Genomic DNA, 27,424 nt, shown 5'->3' with positions numbered 1-27,424 from the left:
CAAGTTTTTGTGCTGCCACTCAATGGCACTCCTTTGAGTTCAGAGCTGAGTGTGTGTGTGTGTGTGTGTGTGTGTGTGTGTGTGTGTGTGTTGCCTCTTGGGCAGGGGAGTATGTGAAATAGTGGACATTTTTGCAGTTTTTTTCCCACTAGCCAGGCTTCCTCTCCCCCTTTCATATCGCTGAGAACTGAAAAGCTAAGTGAGTGACATTTATCTTTCTCACTTGAACCATGGCTGAACTTCAGAGTAAAATAATGCATGGATCCTTAGTAAGTTCACGGAAGATTTCGGTTAGTGGTGAGCCACTCAGAAATGTAAGGAATCGGCGAGGGAATGAGGAAATAAATCCAAGTAGAAATGTGGTTGAATTTTCTTTACATAATGGGATCGTTCTCCTCTATCTCTTTAGCCCAGGATTTCAACTAAACAGACATTTTGACAGAAGTGAATTGCGTATTTTGTCAACCTGAAACACTTATTTAATAAATGGCTGTTAAAAATCATTTGGTAAATGACTGTTACAGAAGACTGAAGATGTGAACAACTAATTCTTGTTTTCTAAAAACTGTTTCCTCCCTAGTTCCACCAGATCAGCCTCGGCTTACAGTTTCCAAAACCACCTCTTCCTCCATCACCCTTTCATGGCTTCCTGGGGACAACGGAGGCAGTTCTATCAGAGGTAATGAGAGACAGGTGGCCCACAACAGTTGATTCATTGTCATCATCCACGGGCAGATAAGGGACACATGTTTATCAAGTAACCGTTATGTGTTAGTTTCTTTCTCCCCCAAACTCATCATATAATTAATTCTTCCATTACCTATGCAAAAAAAACACACATCTATTTTTATGGTATTTGTTGAAACTCACCCATTCATCCAAGGAATCCCATTCATAAGATGAGTATCATGCATGCAATATGAGTGAAATATTAACACATGCAAAAAAAAAAGAAAGAAAAAAATGTGGTCATCTCTTCCCCCAAGATGCTGCATTGTGCTTCTTCCCCGTGTTGTCAACGCTGTACCATCCATTCAGGTACTCAGTGCGTCAGTTAAGTAACCACAGTGACTGTTCTGACTTAGAAAGTACTGAAAGATGGGAAGCGGTCTGTTTGCACAAAGCTTTTGCAATTAGCACAGAGTAGCAAAGAATTAAGGGAGTTTCTACTGAAGGAATAAGTTAGCGTGATGATCCCAGCCTAAGTGGCATTGGGAGAACATTCTGAGCAAGTTGTAGACTAAGGGGAGGGAGAGAACCCAGAGGAGACTGAGGTTGCACGGGGTTAAGGAGCCGCAGGACAAAAGGGGTCGTAGAGCAGGTGGGAAAGGATAACGGATAGAGTTCTGCCGGCAGAGGACATCCTTCTTCTGAGAGAGGAGGAAGGCGAGAAGACAACAGGAAATACAGGGGCGTCTTAGGGTGAGGCCAGTGGTATCTGGAGCCATCTCCCTCCAACCCATGAGAGCACGTTGCCACCCCTCTTCCCAACTTTGCCCTCGGTGACCACGGCCCGACTGGGGATATTTACACACTGCAGAAATCAGAAATGCTACCCATCAGGGCTTTTTTTTTTCCCCCAAGAGCCAGTTGTTAAACATTGATTAGCACTCCACTGGGAAAAGGGGAAGATCTTTCTTTTTTTAGCAAAGAGAAAGGTGAGATTATTTTTTTTGAATAATTGGATGATTAGGGGTGAGGATGTGTTTGTGGGCTTGAGGAGAGGGAAAGATTTGTAACAGTTGCCGTGGGAAATGCACAGGGAGTCATTAATCAAGAAACGAAGCCATTGCTAAGCGGGAGCAAGGCCCCAGCTGCAGAGGAATGGCACAAAGTGTAGGGGTCACAGTTACCACGGTTTAATGAGTGGCTCGAGTGATCTTGGACAGTGGGGCAGAAAAGTGGATCACGGGTCAGCAAAGCTGCTGACCGGCAGGGTAAGTGCGGTGAGGAGTCACAGAGTGAGTGAAACCAGGCTCCTGATTGAAATGGTCTACCAGAGGTTCTAGGCTAGGTGGAGAAGCATTTTATGAAAAAAAAAAATGGGGCACCGAGGCAGGAGTCCAAGGGACCCTAGGACCAGGCTCAGAGGAAAGGAAGCCTCAGTTCTGTAAGTGTGAGATCATGGGAGAGGCAGTACAGGAAGGGTGTCGGAGCAGAAGGTCTTAGAGTTGAAGCCAACTTTAGTAATGAAGGGTTTCCAGGCAAAGGCGACCAGGAGTCCTTGAAGCACAGGGGTGGCCAAAGCCATTGACACGGGGGTTCCCATCTCCAAGAGCTAGAAAAGCTTCCTAGAAGTGGTTTAGATGAAGGAAATGAGAAGGAAAGTACAACCCCCCCGATGCGTAGGGCAGCAGGGAGGTGGCGACGTCGGGATAGGACGGGGGAGCTGACCCAGATGCATCACTCACATGTCAGGCGCTGAGAGGGCTGTCAGGACTGCAGATCGGGAACACAGAAGGGAAAATGAGGCTGAGGAGGGAGGAGGGACCCCAAGGCTGCAGGGGGCCGGAGGGGAAGGAAGCAGGAAGCCAGTGGGATGGTACTGACCGTGGCTGCAGAAGGAGGGCATCAGAGATGGGTGATCTCATGAGAGGCACATGGAAAACACTGACTGCTACCAGCTGGGGGTTCAGGGGCTCTGTAGCGTGGGGGTGAGATGTGCTTTCGTCGCTGGTGTCAAAAATGGAATTCCATGGGCAGGAGGGAGGATGCCAGTGTGCTGGTGTAAGGACACGATGCATCAGGCAGGCCAGTCCTGGGCTGCCTGGATGTGAACATTTAGGAGACAAGGACAGAGCAGACAGGATACGTTTTCCCCAGGAAGGCGACTGGGGTGACAGGGATGAAGGTGTAACAGGGAGGGATGTCTCCGTGATCACAGGAGTGCAGGCTTCAGATTCTGGCGGTAGGATTTGAATCTTGCTTATAAGACCCTAGAGCGGTCACCTAACTTCTCTGGACCTCAGTCTATTCGTCAGCACTGCGGAGATCATAATTACTAATCCACAGGGTTATGCAAGGTGATGTGAGTAACGGGCTGTGGACAATGCCTGGCACAGTCATTGCGGACTGGGAGGGTGTGGCTGAGAAGATTCCTACCCCGCTGATAACTTACCCCTTTTCTAGAGCTTTGGTTCTCTTAAAAAGAACCCAGCTTCAGACCATGCCCATCCCCAGGCATTCGGCACGTGTGCTCGCAAGGTCAGATATTTAGAGATTCAGTATCCATTCCCTGCTGCCCAGTTACACCTTTTAAAGGGAATGGGCAGAAAGCAGTTTTATCTTCATCACGCTATCCAGCAATCCCATCGTAGTAACGTCTGGCGTGGCCTAAATACCTCATAATCAATATATCATCACAGTACTTCTCCCAGCCTGGGTTCAGTTTCCTGGAGTCAGCAAGAGCTCAGGTGTTCCCTTCCAAGGATGTGCAAATTTTGAGAACGCATCCCATGCAGGGTGCAAACTTCTGATAGAAAGCAAATAACGCTCTTTGGAATATTTCTTGTTTTCTGAAGGTTACATTTTGCAGTACTCTGAGGATAACAGTGAGCAGTGGGGAAGTTTTCCCATCAGCCCAAGCGAACGTTCTTACCGCCTGGAAAATCTGAAATGTGGGACTTGGTACAAGTTCACTCTTACTGCACAAAATGGAGTGGGACCCGGGCGCATAAGTGAAATCATAGAAGCGAAAACATTAGGAAAAGGTATGTAAGCCTTCCTTAGTTTCTAGATTTCCTGTTTTCCAAATCGAAGGGGAGACTGGGATCAGAAAAGATGCATCATACATTTACACGTTTGTGAGTTTGAACTTTGTTATTCCCCAGATGGGTTTGGCAGTGTTACAGGGTATTGAAAGAGATGGCCAGTCCATACAGAATATTCTGGTTCTCTCTTTTCATTATTTCATTTGCAGTTTAAAGGAAGAGTGTCCGCAGATATAGAAAACAGACTTATGGTTCCCAAAGGGGAAAAGTGAGCAGGAGAGATAAATTAGGTGTTTGGGATGAACAGATACACACACAACTGTACACAGAATAGATAATCAACAAGGCCCTACTGTAGAGCACCGGGAACTCTACTCAATATTTTGTAATACCCTATAAGGGAAAAGAATCTGAAAAATAATAGATAGATTGATATATGTATAACTGAATCACTTTGCTGCACACCTGAAACTAGCACAACATTGTACATCAACTATACTTCAATAAAAATAAATAAATATATTAAAAAAGAGTATCATTTGAAAATCAAGGGCTTTGGTGCCGACAGAAAGTTCCCAGGCTGAGTAGCCGTGAAATGTGCTCTTTGCCCTCTTACCTTCTTCTGGGGTGACCTTCTCCCTTAGTCACCTCACCCCCTTCCACCTATAACTGTCACATTGTCTCACAGGCCCCACTTTCCAGGTGAGAAGTCACCGGGGTAGACTGTGAACCTTGAGTGTGAGTTGGTTTTTCCTCTGAAAATGGACCTTCAGGGAGGCGAACCCCAGGGCAGTGATGTTCAGGGGTGAAATTTGCAGCTCAGAAACACCAGCAGGAGGGAGGGACATGGCTGCACGTGAGTGCACGTGAGGGGGTGGAGAGAGGGTTTTCATAGGTTTCCTCACTGCTGACTCATCCAGTGGTGTGGACGGGATGGCAGGAGAGCGAGAGATTCGAAAGTAAAGGCGTTATTTGGGTGCGACACCTGAGTTTTGGATAACGTGTACCAGGGTTCAGATGATGCGGGGTGGATTTATGCAGAAATATACCCACTGGGTCCCTGGGCTCCAGTGAGTGTGAGCCGCTTGCATAGCAAGGATGCCCGTGAGTACTTCCCAAATCCAAGTCTGACTTCTCTTAAGTCAGGTCCCTGAATGGACACGGGTCAGCCCAGCACATCACAGTGGTTCCTTCAAAACCACTCAAGGAGGATCAGTCCCTCAGAGCTACCCGGGAGGCTGCATCCTGGGCTTAAGTTCTCAGTTTTGTCTACCAAATAAAACATAATTCTCAACTTAAAAAAAAAAAGAAACATTCAAGGAAGCGCATACATGAGAATAGCTTTGTTCTTCAGGGTACTAACGCTAAGATTCACAAAAACAACCTCTACCCACCCAGAGTTCCCCTTCACACCTGGGGAACATGGGTCCGTAAGATCCCTATAAATAGTGGGCAAGCAGCCCATGACCCAGACTTGAACTGAGCCCCTCGCCTGTGGCGAAAACAGCCCAAGGGAAACGTGGGACGACCCTGGTGGCCTTCACTCCTGTGCCCCGTGGCTGATGCCCCTGTGCCCTCTCCCGCAGAGCCCCAGTTCTCGAAGGAGCAGGAACTCTTCGCCAGCATCAACACCACACGCGTGAGGCTGAACCTCATCGGCTGGAATGACGGCGGCTGCCCCATCACCTCCTTCACACTCGAGTACAGACCCTTCGGGACCACGGTCTGGACCACGGCTCAGCGGACCTCTCTCTCCAAGTCATACATCCTGTACGACCTGCAGGAAGCCACGTGGTATGAGCTGCAGATGAGGGTGTGCAACAGCGCTGGCTGTGCCGAGAAGCAGGCCAACTTCGCCACGCTCAACTACGACGGCAGTAAGCTGGCCGGCTGGCCTCCCTTCTGCGTCTCGGGATGTGTGCCCGTGCTCGCCGTCCCTCCCCCATCTGACATCCACCCTCGGCACAGTGGGGCTCGAGCCCGCCGATCCCCTTAGGCTTTGGGGCCTTTCAGTCTGCTGCCCCCAGGGCTCCCTAGACCAGGTACCCACGTGACCTTGGCTGTGTTCCAGGAAGGAGGGACGGAGGGCCCGCAGGCAGCTCGTTAGGGAGTCTCGGGGCAGGAGTGACCTCTCCTGGGGCTGAAGGCTTCTGTGCCACGTGGTTGTGTGCTTGGTCATGACTGTGAGCTAACATTGCTTTTGTTGTCTCCCTCCCCTCCTCCCACCCCATCCCAATCCACATAACAGCTTTCTTTTTTGCTCTCATTTAGCCCTTCAACTGCATGTGCAAAAACAGTCTTCCATCAGTAAAGGAGCTTATGTTAGTCTCTGAGCAGAAATAGAGGCACTGATGGAAATACAATAATGTCATGGGATGTTAGTAGACACACACACACACACACACATATATGCACACATGCATGCAATTGGCATGGGCTTTCAGAAAACCAGGTGAGGTATCTTGTGACGTTTAGCTGACTGAAAATAAGTGATAGAAATTTTCATCCTTTTTTGCTCCAACTAGTATAAGGGCCATTTCTTGATGTTGAACAAATGCCAAGCCCAGTGAAGCTAAAGGGTGGCGTGACATTGACCGTTCTGCAGTCAGGAAACTTCAGAAAGTCCTAACTGGCAGCAGGTTGAGGCTGATTTCTGCAGCCTTGCAGTGATTCTCACTCGGGGAAAGGCAGGGTTGAATTAGGTGCTGTGATCACAGGGTAAAACTGGCCACCATTCATCAGACAGTTTGGAGCTCCGGGCTTAGCTCCCTCAGAGACCCTGCCCAGTGTCCACCTGTCGGGCCGGACCACGGTGCTGATGACTTACCCAAAAAGTCTACGCCAGAGCTAACACCCCGATACTCTATTCTTCGCTAGTCAGGCTGAGGGGTGTTCGCTCCTCTGCTTACGTGCACTTGGGATCTCGCTCAATCAGTACTCTGGCAGGAACTTCCCTGGAGTGCAGGTTCTCCTGTTCTAAGAAAAGAGTGTACGTAAACCCAGGGACCCTCGGACACGACCAAGGATGCTCCAGAGCTGGTGTAGACGTGGCCCCTCCCTTCGCCATTTTCCCCTGGACTGTCCTGGCCAGCCGAGGGCTTGTTCCTCCCCCTGGCACACTGTAAACCCACCCCTGAGTCTCCCACCAAGGTCGTCTCCCCACAGATCCCTCCTCAGCCAGAGCCCAGGCTCGCCCACAGCATTTAGGGCCTGGGTGGGGTGAAGGCAGGAAGGTGCCAAGGTGGGAGTCCTGGTGCTGGTTACACCAGCCTGGGCCCCGCAGCTCCTGAGGCACCTGGTCCAGCTCCCGGACAGGGAGGCTTCTCCTCAAAAGCTCTGATCCTCGGGGGCCACGTCTCTCTAACCTTCTAGCCTCAATCACAAGCGACGTCACTCCAAGAGGCCCCATCACAGAGCACGAGCCACCGCAGAGCAGTGTGGACAACTTGCTTTCTCCTCCCACACGGTTTCATTCTTTGATCTGACAAAAGAAAGGACTTCAACACTGACCATTTTCCCTAGCATGTAAGGGCTCCCCAAAGCCCTTTGCTAGCAGGGTACACACTTGGGCAGGAAGTATATTTCTTACTTTAGATGATCGATGTCCATTAATTGCTTTACGGCCGTCACGCTCTGGTGCCCAGCTTCTTCGTAATCTGCACGCGGCTTCAGGGTGCACGTCCGTGATAGGTTCACAGCTAATCATTTAATTAGAAACCACTCGCGTGCGACATTTGAAACTGTCATTCTTACTGTCAAAGTGCTCTGCAGATCTTAAATATTTGTCTTCTAAAAGAAATATTCTCACTTTATCCAAGATCTTAGATTAAATCACGAAAAAGTCCTGGGAGCTACATTTAAAATTTTCTGAAATCTGAAATAATCTTATTACACTAGAAATAAGAATACATATGTATATTTTCCTTGAAAAAAGGTTTCTTTTCTTTTGAACTAAGCTCGTGGATATAAAGCTTTAATATCCTTTTTGTCACTTTTGCCTGAAGAATTTTTTTCATTTTAGGAACAACAAACGTTGACCATTAGCTTTATATCTATCAATACCAGTCAGAGTTCAGATTCGCCCGTGGCTTTATTTGACTCTTCTGCCATTTCCTGAGCCAAATGTTTCCACTGGTCCTGTGTCATCTTGGTTTTGCAGGCCCATCCTCACCTGCATCCCCTTACATGCCTCTCATGTGGGTTCTGAGCATTTGCAGACTTGGGTTTGCAGCCAAAACACTCTATATCAAGTTGGAAGAATGAGCTTCTTGGCCTTAGCAGATTGCAAAGGGGCCCGTCATTCTATTGTCCCTGCTCTACTCACTAAATGCAGGACAAGACTCTTTTTGCTCAGAGGGAAATTGTATTATTTTTGCATTATTTTTCCTGAATCACTGACTTCCTGGTCCTTGTCTTACATGGAAGATACAGTGGACTGGAGCATCTTACATAATGGTCGGTGCCAAAACGCAGGCCCCATAAAATGTGGATGCCTGTGTTTGAATCTCCGCACCCATTGTATTAAGCCTCTGAGCAGAGGCAGCTTAAGGCAGCTCAGAGTTCAGTCTACGCAGGTGTTTCCTTGTAATTCTAAATAATCTGAACTTCAGAGCTTTACGTGGGCCAATAAGTAGCTTTTGCTTTAGAGACTTGGATGGCTCCCCTTTGAAGAGTTGGTTTTACTCTTATACCCGGAAATAGTTTTAAAAGTAAATTTGGCCTTACACCCGTGATAGAGAGCAAGTGAATAACCAAACAGAAAGAGATTTTAAGCTCCTTTAAGCAGGCTCATCTGGTACCGTCTCCCCACAGACTCCCTTCTGTCCACTTGCCAAACCCATTGTTCCTTCTCTGATGTGCAGCTTTTCAAACAGCCCCTCTCAATTGGGCTCTGGGTGACACTCAACTCCACGGAAGTGCGTGTGGCTCTTTTAAGCGCCCAGGCTGGACCTTATGCTTTCAAGTGTCTGCACCCAGCAGTACGTTGCCAAATGGAGTCCCTTTCCAAAAAACGAGGTGCTCTGCCCTTCACGCACACTCTGGTTCGACGTTCCGTAGAGTAATCGTAGGAGGGCAGCGAGCCAGGAAAGGAATGAACGAGGACTTAGAGGGAGCGTTCCTCTCATCCCCATCACCGCGGACGCCCTCGCTCACTCGCGCGGTTCTGGTAACCCGTCATTCCTAAAAACTCGGCCATGCTGTCGCCATTAACTGCCGCCTAACATCATGGCCCTGCTTTCAGGTACAGTCCCTCCACTCATTAAGTCAGTTGTCCAAAGCGATGAAGGGCTGGCGACCAATGAAGGGCTCAAGATGCTGGTGACCATCTCCTGTATCCTGGTGGGCTTGCTCCTGCTGTTCGTACTCCTGCTGGTGGTTCGGAGGAGGAGACGGGAGCAGAGGCTGAAGAGGCTGAGAGGTGAGTGGAGGCTCGGCCGTCCCCCCCGCAAAGCAGGACAGACGGCTGGCTGGGAGGGAATCGGCCCCGCGGAGTGCCTTACCCTCGCTGCGCCAGGTTCCCCGCGCCGCCTGGTTCTGTGACCTGTGATGTGCCGTCAGCAGGATGGCGGGGCCTCACACGCAAGTCACGCAAATGTTACGACTCAGAAATTGAGTGAGAGCCAACCTCTTTCACGTCTCCAGCAAGGCAGGCAAAGAGAATGACTTTCACGAGGGTTTGCCAACCCCACTCTTTAATGTTGAGCCGCCGCAGCAAGGCCACAAGTTACGGCCTCCTTTATTCTTATTTTAACGTCTTTATCGGAGTATAATTGCTTTACAATGGTGTGTTAGTTTCTGCTGTATCACAAAGTGAATCAGCTATACATATACATATATCCCCATATCTCCTCCCTATTGCGTCTCCCTCCCTCCCACCCTCCCTATCCCACCCCTCTAGGTGGTCACAAAGCACCGAGCTGATCTCCCTGTGCCATGCGGCTGCTTCCCACTAACTATCTTACGCTTGGTAGTGTATATATGTCAGTGCCACTCTCTCACTTCATCCCAGCTTACCCTTCCCCCTCCCTGTGTCCTCAAGTCCATTCTCTACGCTGCGTCTTTATTCCCGTCCTGGCCCTAGATTCTTCAGAAACTTTTTTTTTTTTTTAGATTCCATATATATGTGTTAGCATACGGTATTTGTTTTTCTCTTTCTGACTTACTTCACTCTGTATGACAGACTCTAGGTCCATCCACTTGACTACAAATAACTCAACTTCATTTCTTTTTATGGCTGGGTAATATTCCATTGTATATATGTGCCACATCTTCTTTATCCATTCATCCGATGATGGGCACTTAGGTTGTTTCCATCTCCGGGCTATTGTAAATAGAGCTGCAATGAACATTGTGGTACATGACTCTTTTCGAATTATGGTTTTCTCAGGGTATCCTTTACAAAGACCTTCCAGACTGGTTCTGGAAATGAGAACTATTTTATTGCCGGGAAATGGAAATTGAGGGCTTATGGTCCTGGGAAAGCGTTGTGAGGCAGAAAACACACACTTCGCTGAATTAGAAATCGGAGCTGAAGCTTGGTGTAAGAGTTTCGTTTTAACTAAGAAAAAAAAAGGAAAGAATGGAAGATGAGATCTTGGACCAGATGGGAGCCTTTGTCAGCAGCACCGTTATTCCCATGTCTGGCTCTATAGATTCTGTGCGACAGGGGTCTTCCAGCTTCTGGCCAACAGCCCTACCTGCCCTGGCTGTGCAGGGTGAGGCCAATGAGTGCTTTCCTATGCAAAGCCCTGTGCAGGACAGTGCTCTGAGTCCCTCCTCTTTACCTGTCAGGGTATTTAACCAAGTCGCTTCTTGGTAAAATGTATATATAAGCTGCCTGCACTTTAGTATCAGTGCAGTGAGGAGTATGCAACATCCCATGTATTCTTCAAAGTTGCATTTGAGGAACTGGCCTGGAAGCACTGTCCTTATACTATATCTGGGATATCCCCAAGCCTGGCTGGTAGACTTGGAAAGCATTGGCCACTTGTGTAAATGCTTGATTTGACTGTAGTCCAGTTAGAACAGCAGAACATGGGGATATTTTCACCTGTCTTCAGGTAGCCAGAGCACTCCTTTTGATGGGACTCTAACCCATTTTACTATCAATGTGCTTCTAGTTGGCCAACAAATTAAAATATTTGAAATACATGGCACTCCATCTGCACACTTCAATAGTTCTTCCGTTTACACCTTCTGTAGCCCAATAATTCAGATGAACCATCAATCTCATTGAAATATTCTTTCTAAATCACATTCTCCACTTACCTTTTAATTTTGCAGATTCTCTTGAGTGAATCCTATATCCTAAGGGCCGTGCTAGGTGCTCGATGTACAAGATGAAAAGAGCCTTCTGAACTTTTGGTTTAGTGTATGAGGCAGACGCACAGGCATGTACCAGGAAAAGAGCCAAAATGTCACGAATGCTAAAACAAACAAATCCTACCTAAGCACAAAAGAGGAGGCGATTCATCACAACTAGGGAGGAAAGGGGGGGCATTCAAGAGCTACAGAAAACAGCACTACAAAAACATAATGTTCTAATCTATTGAGAAATTCAATATCAGGTGAGCTGTGCTGGATTCCATTCACAAGTGTTTGTCATTAAAATAACAAAAGGGGGCTTCCCTGGTGGTGCAGTGGTTGGGAGTCCGCCTGCCGATGAAGGGGGCGCGGGTTCGTGCCCCGGTCTGGGAAGATCCCACATGCCTCGGAGCGAGGCCCGAGTACTGCAAAAAATAAATAAATAAATAAAATACCAAAAGGACTTTATTTTTATAACCCCTCTTTCACCGAAAACAGAAACCCATTGTGTGGACTTTAGGGACATCGTTATAGAGGTACCAGGGTGGCGTGTTTTTGTTGCATTTAGACAGCCATGTCTAACTGGCTGCACTTAGAGGGCTATGAATTGTCCATATAACATTCTTACAAATCAACGGTAACATTTTCTCATCCATCATTTCTATTTGATGACAAGGGTTTGGCAGCAAATGGGTTAAACGTTGAAGAAATCCTTCCCAGCATCTTCCACCCTCTCCCAAATTCACCTTTTCTTTTTGCCCCTGGTCCCCGTTGCTTACTTTTACCTCCCCAACTAATGTTTGATTTTCCTCTTCTACTTATGACTTAAGCACCTCAACTTCGTTCTGCTTTGCCAAGAGTAAGGAAAAGATGCTAAAGATGTTGCTGACTCTTCCTGGTGCATTTGAGTTAGACTGATGGCAGGTGCGACATCCTTCCTTTATGTTCTTAATAGTCCCTTGTAATTTAGTTATTGCTTTGCAAGGACTCTGTCCAGAAAATATCCTGGGCTGGCATTTTTATTGTCGGCATGTCTGCTATTTGACACCACTATTTTGTAGCTGGTCTTCGTAAGGAAAGCAATACATCACATTAGCGAGTCCAGCCTTTCATTCCCCGGAAATGGTTTTGTTTTCTTTGTGCCAGAGAAGAGAGAAAGCCAGCACAAAGGTTTCAGTGGGACGAAAATAAGTGCTGTGGAAAAGAAGATGTATTCACGGGAGATGCTGAGAAGCAAAGTATTCCAGAGAAGTAGCTTGCAGGGCACAAAGGTATCTGCAGTCTTGCATTTTACGTGCTTAATAAAAGCTTCCAAATCAAGAGTCTGACAAGAGGGAAGCAAGAAGGCAAAATGATGGGACACCTAATTCCATCACCTTCCAAATGGCAAGTTTTACTTTGGATGCACTGAAATATTTAATTCAACACACCTTCATTGATTATCTACCACATGCCAGGTGTAACATTTTTTAAAACCAACAGTAAAATTTTCTTATTAAACCATTTCTATTTGATCACAAGATTTTGGCTAGGTCCTAGAGAGAAAAGAAGGTTACTAAGATTCTGTCCCAGAATGGTCAGCAAAGGCTTTCAAGGGACAGACTCACCTTTCTTTAACATTGAAAACTGTGTCATAAAAGGGCAGAGCAAGTGACTAGGGCTGTTAAGGGGGAATCAGTGAAAGGCCAGACCTTGCCCCCAAAAGATCTTTGTCTTTTAGGCCTGAAGGGCCCTTGAAATGTTATGTTAATTAATAACACAAAATGTTTCCAATTCTCTCATGAAAAAAAAGCACAGCCACAGAGTTTACGGTAGTAGGTGCCTATCTATGAAACAGAGTTCATAAGTAGAATCATCCAGTTACTACCTGACCCACATAAGGCACAGATCCTATCCCTGGGTTAGAATCAGTTCAAATATATTTACAGGTTGAATGGCTTCATACAATATTTTATAGTGTAAAATAAGGACATTTCTAATAATATGTCAAAGTTGCCTGAGCAACCACTGATCAGGATCAAAACTGGAAATAAATCTGGATTATAGGAAAATACTGTAGGGTCCCTATAGAACACTGTAAGATCAACTCCCTGTCATAGACCTTGTTTGATTGCTAGATGCTACTCAATGTTTTTAAGCAGGTTTGTTTCACCGTATAGATAAGAAACCTAGTGAATGCACCATAGGTAAATGTGCTTTTATGTAAAAATCCAAAAAAAAAAAAAAAAAAGAAAGAAAGAAAGAAAATGGGACTCAAGCAATTTAGCCAACCTATATTCTTCCTTCCTGAGCGCTTGACTAATTTTAGAGCCTAGTGACCTCCTAAAGTCTAAATTGTCTTCAAGTGCTACATTTTTTTAAAAATCTGTAACCTTATCCAGGAGTTCAGAAGCCACATTTTGCTTTAAGTCATGCCCTGATTTTCCCCCACCGCTAGATCCTTTGAAGTGCAAGGTTATAAAATAAATCACCATGATCCCAGCAGACACAACCTTATAAAACTTTGATTCCCATGTCAAGCAAACAGGTCCAGGATCACTAAAAGCTTCCCCCTCTAGTATGAGTTTACCCAAGAGGGTGCAAAGCACCAACCTGTATGGGTCAACTGGCAGCGTCAAGCCAAAAAGCTACTTCCAAGACTTCAAAGAAGCTAAAGATAAAAATCAGTGTATGACATAAACTTGACCATGTTTCTGTGGCAAAATGGCCTTCTTCCCTTGAACAGAAGCCTATTTACTACTTTAAGCTTGCTTTAAAGTGCATTAACACTCTAAGGCCCATTAGTTCCAGGAGGCCGTTCTCGGAGAGAACGTGGCCTTGGAGCCCTCCACAGGCACAGCTGAAGGGGTGGGCCACGACTGTTCAATATTCCATTAATCTGCCCTGCAAATGAGCTAAATCTCTCCTCATCTGTAAGACCAAAGCTTAGCTTGAACTTTAATAATGTAAAGGAGGAAAGGTGTGCATCTAGGAGCGCAAAGACCTTGGACTCGAGGTAGACTTGCGTAAAGATGGTCGTGGCACTGATGCATTGAGTCCTACGTAGGCAAAGGGTCCCCGGTGCCCCATAGTGAAGGGGTGGGAGGTGGGCACCCCCAGAGACTTCATTACCTAGCTAATAAATGCCCAGTTTGGGGCTTAGATGGGATCAGAAGCCTCTACTCTGAAACTTTAGTTCTCGGCTTTGCGTGTTCTTCCTTCCTTCCTCTCATTTTTCCTTTTGACCTTCATTTTAAAAAACTTGTCCTTTCAAAACTTCAAATGTGTTATGGCAGAACTAAATTTTTAAAAAGGGGTTTCTGTATCTGAGAGTGGGGAAACAAAGGAACAGTGGGATGGCAGCAGGGCCAGGCCAAGTGCAGCCGTGGAGCGAGGGGCGGGGTGGTGGGGGCAGGAGAAGGATGGGGAGAGTTGGGGTCACCCTGGGCTTTGCCCTCTGCCCACGTGCTCTGTCTCGTCCGTGTTTGTATTTGCAACTTTCTGAGATGGCACGTCTGTACGGTTTTCTTTCTGGGCTATATATTTTGTCATGGTTTTGGAATCAGCTTTCATTTGAGCTGATGACTGGGAGTCCTCTTTGCGACCTTGTAAAAATGTAAATGCAGGTTTTATAGCCCTTAGGAATACAGCTACTTTATGAGACCCCTTTAAATTCCACAGAAAGCAGGGATTTTTGTGAGGGAGCTTGCCGATAAGGGCTTTTGAGAGATGGTAAAGCAGGGGGAAATCTGCTGCCGGCAAGTTGGTTTTTATGTTTTTGTGGGTGTGTGCTAGTGACTGCTCAGTAGAGGTATGAACCAAAGCAGATGCCCTTCACTTAACTAGAACTTCTTCGGAGATGAAAATATAACGATGTGGCGATGAATGAGAGTCCTCCTTTTTAAAGAAACATTAGCGTATGCACTCAGGACTGCCACAGCTGCAATGTTGGAGGCCCGTGCTGCCTTGTTAATAAGAACCCCTCATGCCACGTACAGACCCCACAGGAGCGATGGTCCACAAAGAACACGGAACCCGGGAGACCACACTGCGAGGCTCTTCATCCAGCTGAGGTGCCTCTTCCCAAGAACTGACTGAACCATGTATTAATTGACAGAGTGCTAGCACTTTCCATGCTTTCTCTCTTCTTCCTTTTCCATAAGGCTTTACTATACTCTATCTTGCTTTAGTGTCTTAATAGCTGTGCAAATAGGTGCAAATAAACTTGACACTGTTATGCTCTATTTTGCTGACATGAAAACTGAAGGGAACTTGGAAATCACACATCAGTTAGGGAAGAATTAGCAGGAGAGCCGAAATCACTGTTGTCTACCCAGTTCTCTTCCTGTGAAACTTCTTCAGCTTTGGAACATTCAAGAAAGAAAGCCTGTCACATCCATATTAAGCTAGTTTAAAAAGATGTATCGAAGAAACATAGAATTAAAAGATATATTAACACAGAATCAATAGTGACTTTATAATTTTATATTTGCCCATCAAAAATATTTGGTTTATTTATTTTTTATCTCTATATTCGCTACCACTCAGGCTCCCCTATATTTTAAAAAAAAGGATTCCTTCTTGTTTGCCTATCTTCTGCTGCCCTTCTTTCCATTTCTTTTCCCCACTGAATTCTTGAAAGAGTCTTTGATACTCAACTATTTACTTTGATACTCAACTATTTACTCACCAGCTCCCAAATCCTCAGTCTCACTGCTCTCCCCACCACTCAAATGAAAGTGCTCTCCTAAAGGCAGGTGACCAATTACCTTCTGATCCCCAAATTCTCCTTTCATTATCATCTTCTAGCCCTCTTTGCACATTCACAGTGCTAGCACATGTTATTTTTTTGAAACTGCTTTTTTCCATCTTTCAATATCACTAGGCTACCCTGGTAGTATTTCTCCACCATCTCCCCACCCGAAAGATGAAGAGCTGAGCACAAAGCCCAGGATGGGCACAGAGAAGTAGCCGGGGCTTCAGGAAAGGTGTCACAAAGTCTAAATCTCAGACTGAGCTGAAATTGGTGGAAAAAAGTGACAGACAACACAAAAGGCTGTTGAGCTGTGTTGGGCAAGAAGAAGATGACTTGAGATGATGTTCTCATCTTAACAGATGGCAGGTAGCAGAAGGACGACTCAACATCTGTCTTACTTTGATCTGAACCAAGAGGAGAACTATTCAGACCAGAAAATGTGGAACAAGAATTATAAAAAAGGAAGAAAGGGAGAGAGGAAGGGGGAGGGGGATTAAGAGAAAGGAAGGGGGATGTAAGGGAGGGAAAAAAGAGGGAAGGAGAGAGGAAGGGAAGGAAGGAAGGATGGAAGTGGGGAAGGAAGGAAGGAGGGAAAGAAGGAAGGGAGGGAGGGAGGAAGGAAGGAAGGAAGGAGGGAGGGAAGGAAGGAAGGGGGAAATGTCTTTCATAAAAGAGAGACCCAAGTAAGGAATTACCTAGAAATTATGCCACCTGAGGAGTGGTCAAGAAAATTAGAGAATTCAACCTAGAAAAGACGACACTGAAGCCGAGCTGCTTGGGGCGTGGCAGCTACCTGGAAATATTCGAATGGTTTTTTCAACGTTTCCAGAAGGTGCCGTTGTTATATCCAGATAGAAATTACACCAAGGGATTTCAACACAAGAAAAAGAAGGTGTCTCTTGTGATTAATTGTATCCTCAGGAAAAACTGTATGTGGCTTTACTGTTCCAGTGACTGGGCTGAGCCTGGAGATAAGGGCAAAAGGGCCAATAGAGAGACAATATGAAAACAGGAAGTTACAATGAAAGGTGCAAAGGCTGTGCTGAACAGATACAGAGAGGTTAGACAGGTGCAGATGTCCTTGGAAGCCCAGGAAACCAGAACACCAGCTTCACCTGCCGGGCTTGGGAGGGTGTACAGAGCAAGTCACGTCTGTCTGGAGGGGTGGGGACAAAGCACCATCTCCAAGGGCCTCAGAGGAACAAAGTCACGGGGGTCTCGGCAGAAAATGCAAGAGCAGGAAACTCAGAGACAGGGTTGGTGGACCGAAGTAAGAGGCAACCGAGCTGGAAAGACCGCTGGGGCCAGCATGGGTGGCTCGTACACTGAGCCGAGGATTCCTGTTGGTAGGGAGGTTCCTTTGAGAGTTTCAGAGCACAGATGCAACCCAGTGAGGGCTGTGTTTCAGATCCATCCTTCCTGCAGTGGGGATGTTTCAGATCCTTCCTGCAGTGGGGATGTCACTTAGAGGGCTGAGTCTGGAGTTGGGGAGACCAGAGAAGGAGCTGCTGTTGAGGAAATGAGAATTGAACTGAGGAGAGAGAAAAGAGCCAGAGTCCCGGGGAGATGTGTTGAGTGGGGAGCCATCAACAGACGTGGAAGGCAGGTCAGCAGTAGGAAGAGAGGTCGGCACCGTACGTGCAGCAAGGGCATCACTCCATCCCTGGAGCATCCAGCAGCTTGGCTCATTTTAACCTCTGTCCAAGGCGCTGTGGAAGGGATTCAGACATTTATTATGAGGCTGAGTTGAAAAGTCTGTCATGCTCTTAAGATACCATGATTCCATGACTTTAAATATATTATCTTAACTTGTCCCAGATTCCCTTCTCACCCCTGAACAGAAATGTGTCCAAAATTCCATCTCTCTTTCCCCTCTCCGTGTATAAACAGACGACTCTGAGCCCATCTCAGCCCTGACATATCTCCCAGCTGGACACTGGATTCCAAATCTGTCCCCCAACTTAACGTTAATATGTCAAAGGACTCAATATGTTTGAAGCCAAACATCTCAGCCTGCACCCAAATTGCTGCTTCCAAGTCCTTCTAGACAACTGTTTCTGTCCCTTGTGTTACCATATACCCAGCCCTGCATATCCCAAATCTTGCCATTTCCCTGGACTCCCCACGGTCCCTCTGCCTGTCCCCTCCACACGCAGTAGGTCCCTGATTCTTGTAGATGCCCTCTGTCTACTATCATGTCATCCACTCCCCGCCACCAGGCCCCTGACCCCAGCCCCCCGCCCCCAGCCCCCCATCCTGGGCACTCTGCATTGTCTGATTAATGCTGTTTATGGCACCTGTACCCACTGGCCACCACCTCTGCCCTCCTTCCTCCACTTCCCCCCTTGCTTGGCCCAGGTAAAAGCTTCCAGATTATGGTCAGTGATGCAAAGTTGCATTTTCTTAGCTCCTGACCATCTTGACCATCTGCATTCCCCACCACCCCTAGAAACTTCTCTCTGTAGTCAAACTGACCGACTCCTTGCTTCCTGAACGAGCTCAGAATTCCAACACAAGTTAATTCTGTGCCCTGGAGCACTCTTCCCATTAAAGTCCACACTTTCTTTAAGGTGGGCAGTCTTCCATCCTTTCTGACTCACCCGGCCTGACACAGCGCCCTCCAGGGTGTGTCCTCAGTCAGCTGGCATAAGACGTCTGCTCCTCTGTGTGTTCCAAAGGATACAACATGTATCCCCCTCTATGTATAAAGGACTTTGAGGACAGTGGTTAAAAAGAGTTTGAACCGACAGACATTGATTATGATTTCCTGCTCAGCTGCAGCAAATGACTGAATGTATCCAGATCCCAGTTTCCTGGTTTCCGAAAGAGGGCACAGTAATTCCCAGGTACAGACTGATATTAAGGGGACATGGGCAAGCAGTCCTAAAGTAACTGGTGCAATGCAGATTCCTAGCATGTGCTTAATTGTGACCGCAGTCCACTCGGTCCCACTCCCCAGAAGACATTCACTCCTGGTCCTTGATGCCAACTGTGCTATCCAGACCCCATCACTGTGCTTAAAACTCCACCAGCTCTCAGCTTCCTCAAAGGGGAACTCACAGACGAAGTGAGTTTCCATGAACATAATGTTTCTCACAATTTAAGATGAGTCAGAAGGAGGAAATAGTAGCTAAGACAGAAAGAGAAAGGGATCCACTGTAAGATGATAAGCATAGGGAAAGGTAGACCAAAATGGCTTTGGGCACCTAAATATGTGGATGAAGATGCCTGCTAATTGTAGATGTGGAAAATTTGCAGTTAGAGCACATCAGTACTGGAGGGACCTCTGTCCTCACTCATTGGATGCTGCCATCCCTTGGTGCATTGATAGAAAAAAAAATCATAGAAGAGAAAACTGTGATGATTAACTTCAGAAATAGAAAAAGAACGATGATTATGGCAGAACAAGGAACGCAGGTCCATTCTGAAGACGTTTGAGTAGGAATTTCCTTCAGATTGTGAGCTGAAGTACAGTGTTTTACTCTTTGGGAATCTTTCCTCTTTTTTAGAGTATTGAACTAGCCACTGCTTGGTTGTTACATAGAACTAATTAATCCCAAGCTTCTGGCATTTTATATATGTGTATATGTATATTTACTTTGTAAGTGTTAACTCATTCAGGAAGAGAAGAAGCTCATCATATTTACTTTGTCTTTGCAGATAAATATAAAGCCATGAGCTGAGAAATTAGATGCTGTTTTGCTTTCTTTGCTTTGCCATGTGGGTGGGATAAAGGGAGCTATTTCATTTCCCAGACAGAACCCATCTGTGAGCAAAGCCGGGGCCTCGCTGCGAGGTGGGAACTGGCATGGCTGACTTGAAAAGCTGAGCTTTGACTCATGGGGTGCCTGCCCACGTGTGGCTCTTCCCGTGACAGTCCACACCTCCCAATTACAGCACTCTGCTCCCTGAAATAAAAGTGACTGCATTCAATTGTTAGCCCCCAAAGATGAAAATGCTCCAACAAATGCGTCGCTTCCCTGGCACTCACACAGACAGCTGAATCCATTTCCAGAAAATTCTGTTCATTGAACACTTAACATCAAGGCTTTTTAGAGAGCAATGAAAGAAAATCATAAAGAAGGGCTTTGTGTTCTAAGAAAGGAAACATTCATTTTTGTCAGGTAAGATGTGTAAAAAGAACAAATTATATTTTAAGGGAAATTAGAATTTCAAACCAGTGCTATCAAAAAGGTTAAAAAAAATTACAGCATTTTTAGGCAGGATTTCTTTTGTCAGGGGTGGTAACCAGATCTTGGTAAATAATGCCTTCAGAGAAAGGCTTTCTTTCTGTGTTTGAAATAAACATCTAAGTTTCCAGACACAGTGATATGCTGTTTATACAATTCTTTGATCAACCAAAGGGATGCATAGCTCTGTAATAATGACTTCTATAAGCTTTTTCATTTTGATAACAAAAAGAGTAGAATTTGTACTACATAATGAATTACTTTCAAGGTGTTAATGTTCTGACTTCTGAAAGTAAAATTGGGTTTTTGGAAAGTGGCAAATGAATAGGTTGTAATATAACCTTTAGCAGGTATCTGAGTATTTTTGTACCTATCTTTTTATGCTACCTTTATGCATATATGTGTATACATATATATGTATATATGTGTGTGTGTGTGTGTGTGTGTGTGTGTGTGTGTATGTCTCATTTAGAACAGACAAGGGATCCATAAAAGTTTAGGTTATTAGCAATGATTTCGATATACAATTACATTTAAAAATGCTTATTGTCATCTGATTCTGTAGAATATTTGTCACAAATGCTTAAGTGAATGTTAATGAGTTGTTTATCTTATACTAATATCAGCTTTCTTTCCCCAGATGCAAAGAGTTTAGCTGAAATGCTCATGAGGTAAGAACAAGACCTAGCAGCCCAAATATCATGTTGAAAAGAACTTGCTTTGATGACTTCTTTTTTTTAATGACAGTCTGAAATTGATAACCCATTTTTCACTTGACACATAATTTTCATTCTAGGAACCTGAATACCCATGTAATGCTTGGTTAGAGACATAGATACCAAATAATATGCAGTTATGCACACCACAGGTAGTTTTCTTGTTGGCTGGACTCAACCAATAGAACATTTCCCATTAACCCGAGAATAATGAGGTGCATTTTAAGTAAGTAGCTTTGGTTTTGCTTTCACCAAATATGCCACTTTGAGGTCAAGCTTCCTTCCTAACAGTTAGCCAGGTGAAAGGGAATCCATGAAAGGGAATGGGTTCAAAATTGATGGCCTGATCAAGGAAGATTCTCCTTGCCTTCAGCTCCCACTGCCCCTTTAGCACCCCTCCACCAGAGCACCCACCACCTTCTGCTGCAAATATCTATTCAGTCTGGTCTTGGAAGTCACAGCCTATTTCATCACCATGTTAGGAGAAACCAGCACTATCGTTGCCCCACTCATAACTGTTGAGTAGGTGAATGACTAGGGGGAGTAGAATAAGTAAGTGCATGTTCACAACTGTACAAGACACCCCAACCTTTGCACTTTATATTGTAATGATTAAACCAAAAGTAAAAAGAGGATAATCAGAGTCTAGGAACCAGATAAGAAAAATGTCAGGGAATTTCCTGGCGGTCCAGTGGTTAGGACTCAGCGCTTTCACTGCCAAGGCCTGGGGTTGGATCCCTGGTTGGGGAGCTAAGATCCCACAAGCCGCAAGGCGTGGCCAAAAAGAAAAATGTCAGGGACCCTGATGGTGACCTTGACGTTGTCATTTTAGGATGACTAACATAGGAGATAAAAGAGATGGAGTATAGGGTCTCTTCCCATCCCCTACAGCACCACAGTTGCCTTTAACTTCCTCCCTCACCTTTGCGTATCAGAGTAGTACTTTATTGTTATTCACAAAGAGTCCTCTCCCATATCACCAGTATGTGTGAAGACCTAAGACAGAGGTTGAATACCGTTGGCTCATGGATTATATTTCCCACAGATGTCTTTGTTTGTCCATACTGTGTTTTAAGACAATGTGAATTGTTGGTAACAGATGTGAAGGAATCAAGAATGAAGTATTTGGTGTGAGCAATTAGATAAACATTGGTGCCATTTGCCAAGATTAGGAAGATAGATGCAGGGTATGGACTTTTTCTTTTTGTAGGGCAGAGGAAGGGGATGTGGATCAGAAAGAAAAGGCTTGTAAGGGGACTTCCCTGGTGGCGCAGCGGTTGAGAGTCCGCCTGCCGATGCAGGGGACACGGGTTCATGCCCCGGTCTGGGAAGATCCCACGTGCCGCGGAGCGGCTGGGCCCGTGAGCCATGGCCGCTGAGCCTGCGCGTCCGGACCCTGTGCTCCGCAACGGGAGAGGCCACAGTAGTGAGAGGCCCGCGTACCGCAAAAAAAAAAAAAAAAAGACTTATAAGGGTCATGTTGGGGATGCTTTTTAAGCCTCCAATGAAGGTGTCAGATAGCTGGTAGCAGGAATCTGGAGCCCAGAGTAGAGCTCAGAGATGCAAATGGTCTGTAAAATGTCTCCATCTATCTAATCCCGTCACACTAGATTAAACGTTCATGAGAAGATTATGAAAAGCTATATGAAATGCCTTGAGTCCATGCTCTTGTGCAAGTCTATACTTGTTTGCTAGTGGTCACATAGAAGGCAGCCAGACACATGTGCGCTTGTATTGAACAAATCTGACAAAAATATCTGGAACGCAAATAAGCCAGAGTCATTCGAATTATAATAATTATCTATCTAATAAAGTAACTTTTCTAGTGTAGTCTTAAAAATATGAAATTGTTGATGTCCTTTAAAAATTAAGACATTTCACATAAAACTGTGGCTTTCTGACTTCTCCTGCAAGTGTTCTGCCACGCGGGGCACAGCCTCGACAATCACGGGTATCTGGACCTGCGCTCGACGCCCCCTCTAAACTGGGTGTAACCTGCTCAGCCCAGGGGCCCCCGTTCCTGTGTCCACCCAGGTCCACCTCCCTGATTTGTACCCCAGCCTGGTTCCTGCAGCTGCGTGTCCTCCCAGATAACTTCTGGCCACTTCCTTCGTGCACTCCCGGATCATCAATCGTGCCTCTACCCAAAACCTGTGACGCCGGGGTCCGTGTTTCCTGACATGTTCAACATTTGTTTCGTTAGGGTGATGTGGTATTAGCTTCTCTGCTGCCTTCCCTCCCTCTTGTCATGACCCCCAGGCAAGACATCAGAAAGTGTCTTCTTCCTTCTTTGTTAATAGGGCAGTTACCGTGGTGGAAAGACCACCTATTGATAAGAGCGGGAATCAGAATATTTGCAGTTGCCAACATGAAATTAGGAACATTAAAACTAGTAATTACTCCCACTTAAGGTGTTTAAGGTGCTTTTCTCCAAAGGATGGAAGTGATTGAAAAGGAAGAGATTTTCCAAGCTCCTCAAATAGGTGAATTTTTATGGGGTTAATTTAGAAGAGAAAGCAATGTTTTTATTCATGAAGGGTCAATTCGATCTAAGTTTGGCAGGTTAACAGGCCAAGCAACAAAAATCCTTGTCCCCTAGCTGGTCAGGTTAGGGCCAAGCACATTCCAAATGTAGCCCAGGAAGTCTAGGCAAGTCAGACCCTTCGGTACAGAGAAGCCCTACGGAACTGCTGTTCCTGATCTTGGTCACTGGTTTCTCTGGGAAGGTGAGGACTGAGCAGGCTGGGACATAGAATCATGAACTTATATTCTAGGCCTAATACTGCCACCGGCCGGCTTTGTGATTTGGGGGTACAGTAAAGTCCCCGACATACGATTCAGTTCTGTTCCGAGAGTGCGTTTGTAACTCCAGTTTGTTTGTGAGTCCAGCAAAGTTAGCCTAGGGACCCAACTAACACCATCGGCTATATAGTACTGTACTGTAAAAGGTTTAGGATACTTTTCACACAAATAATACACAAACACAAAAAAAATAAAGAAAACGTTTTTAATCTTACAATACCTTGAAAAATGCAGTAGTACAGTTCAACAGCTGGCATCCAGGGGCTGGCACTGAGTGAACAGGCAAGAAGAGTTACTGGCTGGAGGAGGGAGAGGAGGTGGGAGATGGTAGAGCTGAAGGGTCGTCAGCAACAGGAGACGGAGGGCAGGCTGCAATTTCACTCGCGCCTGACGTTGACGGCACGCACGTTCACATCTTTGAAAGTTCGCAACTTGAAGGTTCATATGTAGGAGACTTACTGTACATCCTTTTCTCTCCCTGTGCCCTGTTTTCCTTATCTAAAGACAGCAATTGGAAATTGCTCCTGGCTTTATCACTCCATGATCTAGGTGAATATAACATTTATTGTCCACCCAAGCTCCTCAAGGAAAGATCTGTGTATTTCGGTGAGATTAGCTGTCCCGGGGCCAGATGGGCAGGTGCAACTGCAGGACAAACACAGACAACTTGGAGCCCGCCCCCCCGGGGGTCCCCCACAGGCTGCCACTCCCATCTCTGGGCCTCATGCTCCGGGACACTCGTCCACCTCACCCAAGCAAGTCACCTCGTAGAGGAGAGAGAAGATAGACTTCATCCACCATGCTCAGATAGAAAGGGTTTTCCTGATAGACTTCATCCACCATGCTCAGATAGAAAGGGTTTTCCTTTTATGCGATTAGGCAAGAAAACATTTTTTTTTAAATATACCAGACTTCTCAGAGGTGAGACCGGCTTGCTGTAACGTACTAAGCAACACATGGTTAATGTCCAAGGACCACTATTAGTAAGGAAGCTAGTTATGAGCAGTGAAGGGTTCAGACTGAGAGATCAAGTTAATTTAGCTTTTTGATGTTTATATTTTTATACACATAGTAAAAAAGAAAAATGCCCACCCAACTGTTACAACGAGACATATCCTGATGTCCTTACAGTTACTTTGTACTTACAGGATGCTTCGTATTACATTTTGGGGAGGGAGGGGGATGGTATGCAGAAATCGTCATTGGTTTGGGGTTTTATCCCCCAAATCTTAAGGAAATATTGATTTTAAAGTGTTGTAGCAACTGCACATAATTTATTGGCTGAACCCAGAAACACCATCCACTGTGAACCAGGGTCAGCTCTCTGTCATTTTAATCAGACAACCAGATGGCAAATGGATGGTGGATGATTATATTTCAATAATAACTAATATATTAAGCATGATCCCATATCATATAAAAGATGCAATTTTGCTTCCACAGTGAAAACATTCAGAATCTTTTTCCAGGTTACAAATGAGGTTTCTTTAAATAGCTTTTTTCTTTTTTTTTTTTGAAGGTTTGCTGCTGTTCTAATGGCCAATTATTATAGTTTGGGGGAATCAACTTCCGTGTAACAAGAGATGATAAAATACGGCAGCACAGATTCAGATAAAGAAACAATTTCCTTGGGCCCTGATAACCCTTTTAGATTGAGAAAAGTGTTACTGCCCCCAAAGCAAAGGCTCTGGGAGGTGTGACTCAGCTCCCATTGTGCCCAAACATTAGTCATTCAACAACCTGCAACAAATATTAATTGAGCACCTACTTTGGTTATATACCGTTCCAAGTTTCAGGGTATACAGGGGACAGAAGAGATGAAAATATCCTTTGAGGCGCTTATAGTCCATTGGCAGAGACGGCTAATAAATAACTCACTTAAACATATGCCAGGGAGTTTTAAGTTTTGAGGAGACAAGATTAAATGGAGAATGGGGAGTTCCCACAGCAGGACTCCACTGGCTCCTCTGAAATGATAGAGGGGAGGGGGCAGCCACAGGAGCCCTACGTTGGGGGAGTGTGTCCTAAGCAAAGGAAACTGCAAGTGCAAAGAGAGGGAAGAAAAATAAGCCCCTGAATCTCAAGGTTTGTGGGGCAACTTTCTTGCCTTCCAGCTGCAGGGCTTGCAGCTTAGTCCCGCGAGGAGGGGCGTTTACCTCCAGCTTTGATTGTCCCCGTTCACAAAGTTTAATCATATTCTAAGTCTTTGTGTCAATCACCATGGAGCACAGCAGTGATGTCACTTGCTTCCTGTGTCAAACTGACAGCAGACCCCTTGCTGTTAAGTATAGCTGCGCAGGGTTCCTCGCTGTTCATTGAGCAGCTGTGGGCTCTGCCTCATAACTATTCATGATGAGCAGAGGGAACTAGCTCACGCTTCTATTTTTGATGCAAGGACAAACTCGGGTCCCTAGTGAAGTTTCGAAACAGATCTTTCAGATATTCACAGAGGAGTAGTTCCCCATATGTTTTTGTGGAAATAGAGCCTGTCTGACGTAACTGCAGCTCCCCAAGCCACCAACGCTCTTCATTTTATGCAAGGATCTGAATTTTTGCTTTAAACACACACACACACACACAAATAAAGTAAGAACTTGGTTAAGTAAATAATTTTAAAACATTTATAGACCACGTAAAAAATTCAGGCCAAAACATTTGAATTTGGGCTCTGCGTAATTAGCATGGTCTAGCTACATAACCCAGTTACTCACCTGCAGAGCAAGAAATCTGGTTCAAGATCAAGGCCTAGGTAGAGCTGCTGCACCTTTCAAAAGCTGCCATTTCCGTGAGCTGTTTTGTTTACACTCAGGAAAGAGCCATTGGAAAATACTCAGAATATTAACATGGACCTCTGAACGCAAACGTTTAAACAGCTTCTTGAGTGAACTTGACCTTCAGATTATTAACATCATCAACCACATGGTTCAAGAGTGGATGCATCCTCATGGATGAGGAAGCTCTGAGCTTCCTGGTGAAGGCTTGCTTGGAGCAAAGGGCATTTGAGATTTTAGTATGGATACACCTTTATTGTTCTCCGTTACATATAATTAACACTGAGCGTGCCAGGCTCCGCAAATCTTTCTCAAAACAGACTTTGGCAGTTAATGAGCTAGATTTAAGGATGCCATAGATTATCACATTGATTAACTTATCTGAATGCCTGCTGCTTCCTGGAAGGTGTTTCAGAAAATATTCTTAAATATTCTTAAATCTACTCAATTCTTATAATTCTGTAAAGATTGAACAACCATTTTTCTAACGTGCATTGCTAATTAAAGCTTTTATCGACTTTTTTGTATTTTTGTCCAACATGCAGATTTTTTTTTTTTTTTTTTTTTTTTTTGCTGTGAGCTGAAACTGAATTTGATTATACCATGCAGTTTTACTACCTATTTCCATTTAGTTAGGAGACAGCTCACTCTAAGAGTAATTTTCTGGTACACAAATTTTGAGATAAATTCTTATAGTAATTGCTTTTTTTCTATTCTAAAATGTAATTGGGTTCGGAAAACTAAACTAATGTCAGGGAAGCTAACAAGGTTTATGATTTGTTACTAGAACAAAAATAAAATGACTCCAGGTATAATACAAATCTGTTAGTAAAACCCCATCCAGTGAATGACCAGTACACATGTTTTCTCCCTTACCATCGTTGGAATATCTCATGGCTGACAAGTGAAAATGTTGTTGATTTAAGAATGTTTTTTTTTGTGTGTGTTTCATTCGGCTTTTATACAAGAAATAGGAATGTCCAAAGTTTCTATTGATAGATGCAGAACCAATCTTTATTGACAGTTGGTATTTTCTGAACCTCACAACTGACTGCTGAAATTTAGTATTAATAAATATCATTTGAATGAAGGAAAAAAAATCTATCTGGTGTGTCTTCCCCTCCCCTCCCCACATAATTAGATAATAAGTTGGTATTGGCCTAGGGTAACACTGAACTGAATTTGTTAATGCATC

General features: G+C 45.1%; 1 protein-coding gene across 1 annotated transcript in view; it reads left to right on the top strand.

The window, feature by feature from the left end:
- Positions 1–27,424, top strand: part of DSCAM (DS cell adhesion molecule) — a gene marked incomplete at its 5' end in the record, with an annotated part of 743,298 nt that overhangs the window by 684,259 nt on the left and 31,615 nt on the right. Inside the window, 5 exons of the mRNA XM_060149089.1 lie at positions 581–679; positions 3,522–3,710; positions 5,297–5,587; positions 8,953–9,129; positions 20,581–20,611. Coding sequence (XP_060005072.1) covers positions 581–679; positions 3,522–3,710; positions 5,297–5,587; positions 8,953–9,129; positions 20,581–20,611 — 787 coding nt within the window. The remainder of the gene's footprint in view (positions 1–580; positions 680–3,521; positions 3,711–5,296; positions 5,588–8,952; positions 9,130–20,580; positions 20,612–27,424) is intronic.

Source organism: Lagenorhynchus albirostris, chromosome 5, assembly GCF_949774975.1.
Source record: "Lagenorhynchus albirostris chromosome 5, mLagAlb1.1, whole genome shotgun sequence".
Classification (NCBI taxonomy): Eukaryota; Metazoa; Chordata; class Mammalia; order Artiodactyla; family Delphinidae; genus Lagenorhynchus; species Lagenorhynchus albirostris.
The sequence above is the reverse complement of the archived record's forward strand: the minus strand, read 5'-3'. Positions and strand labels throughout refer to the sequence as shown.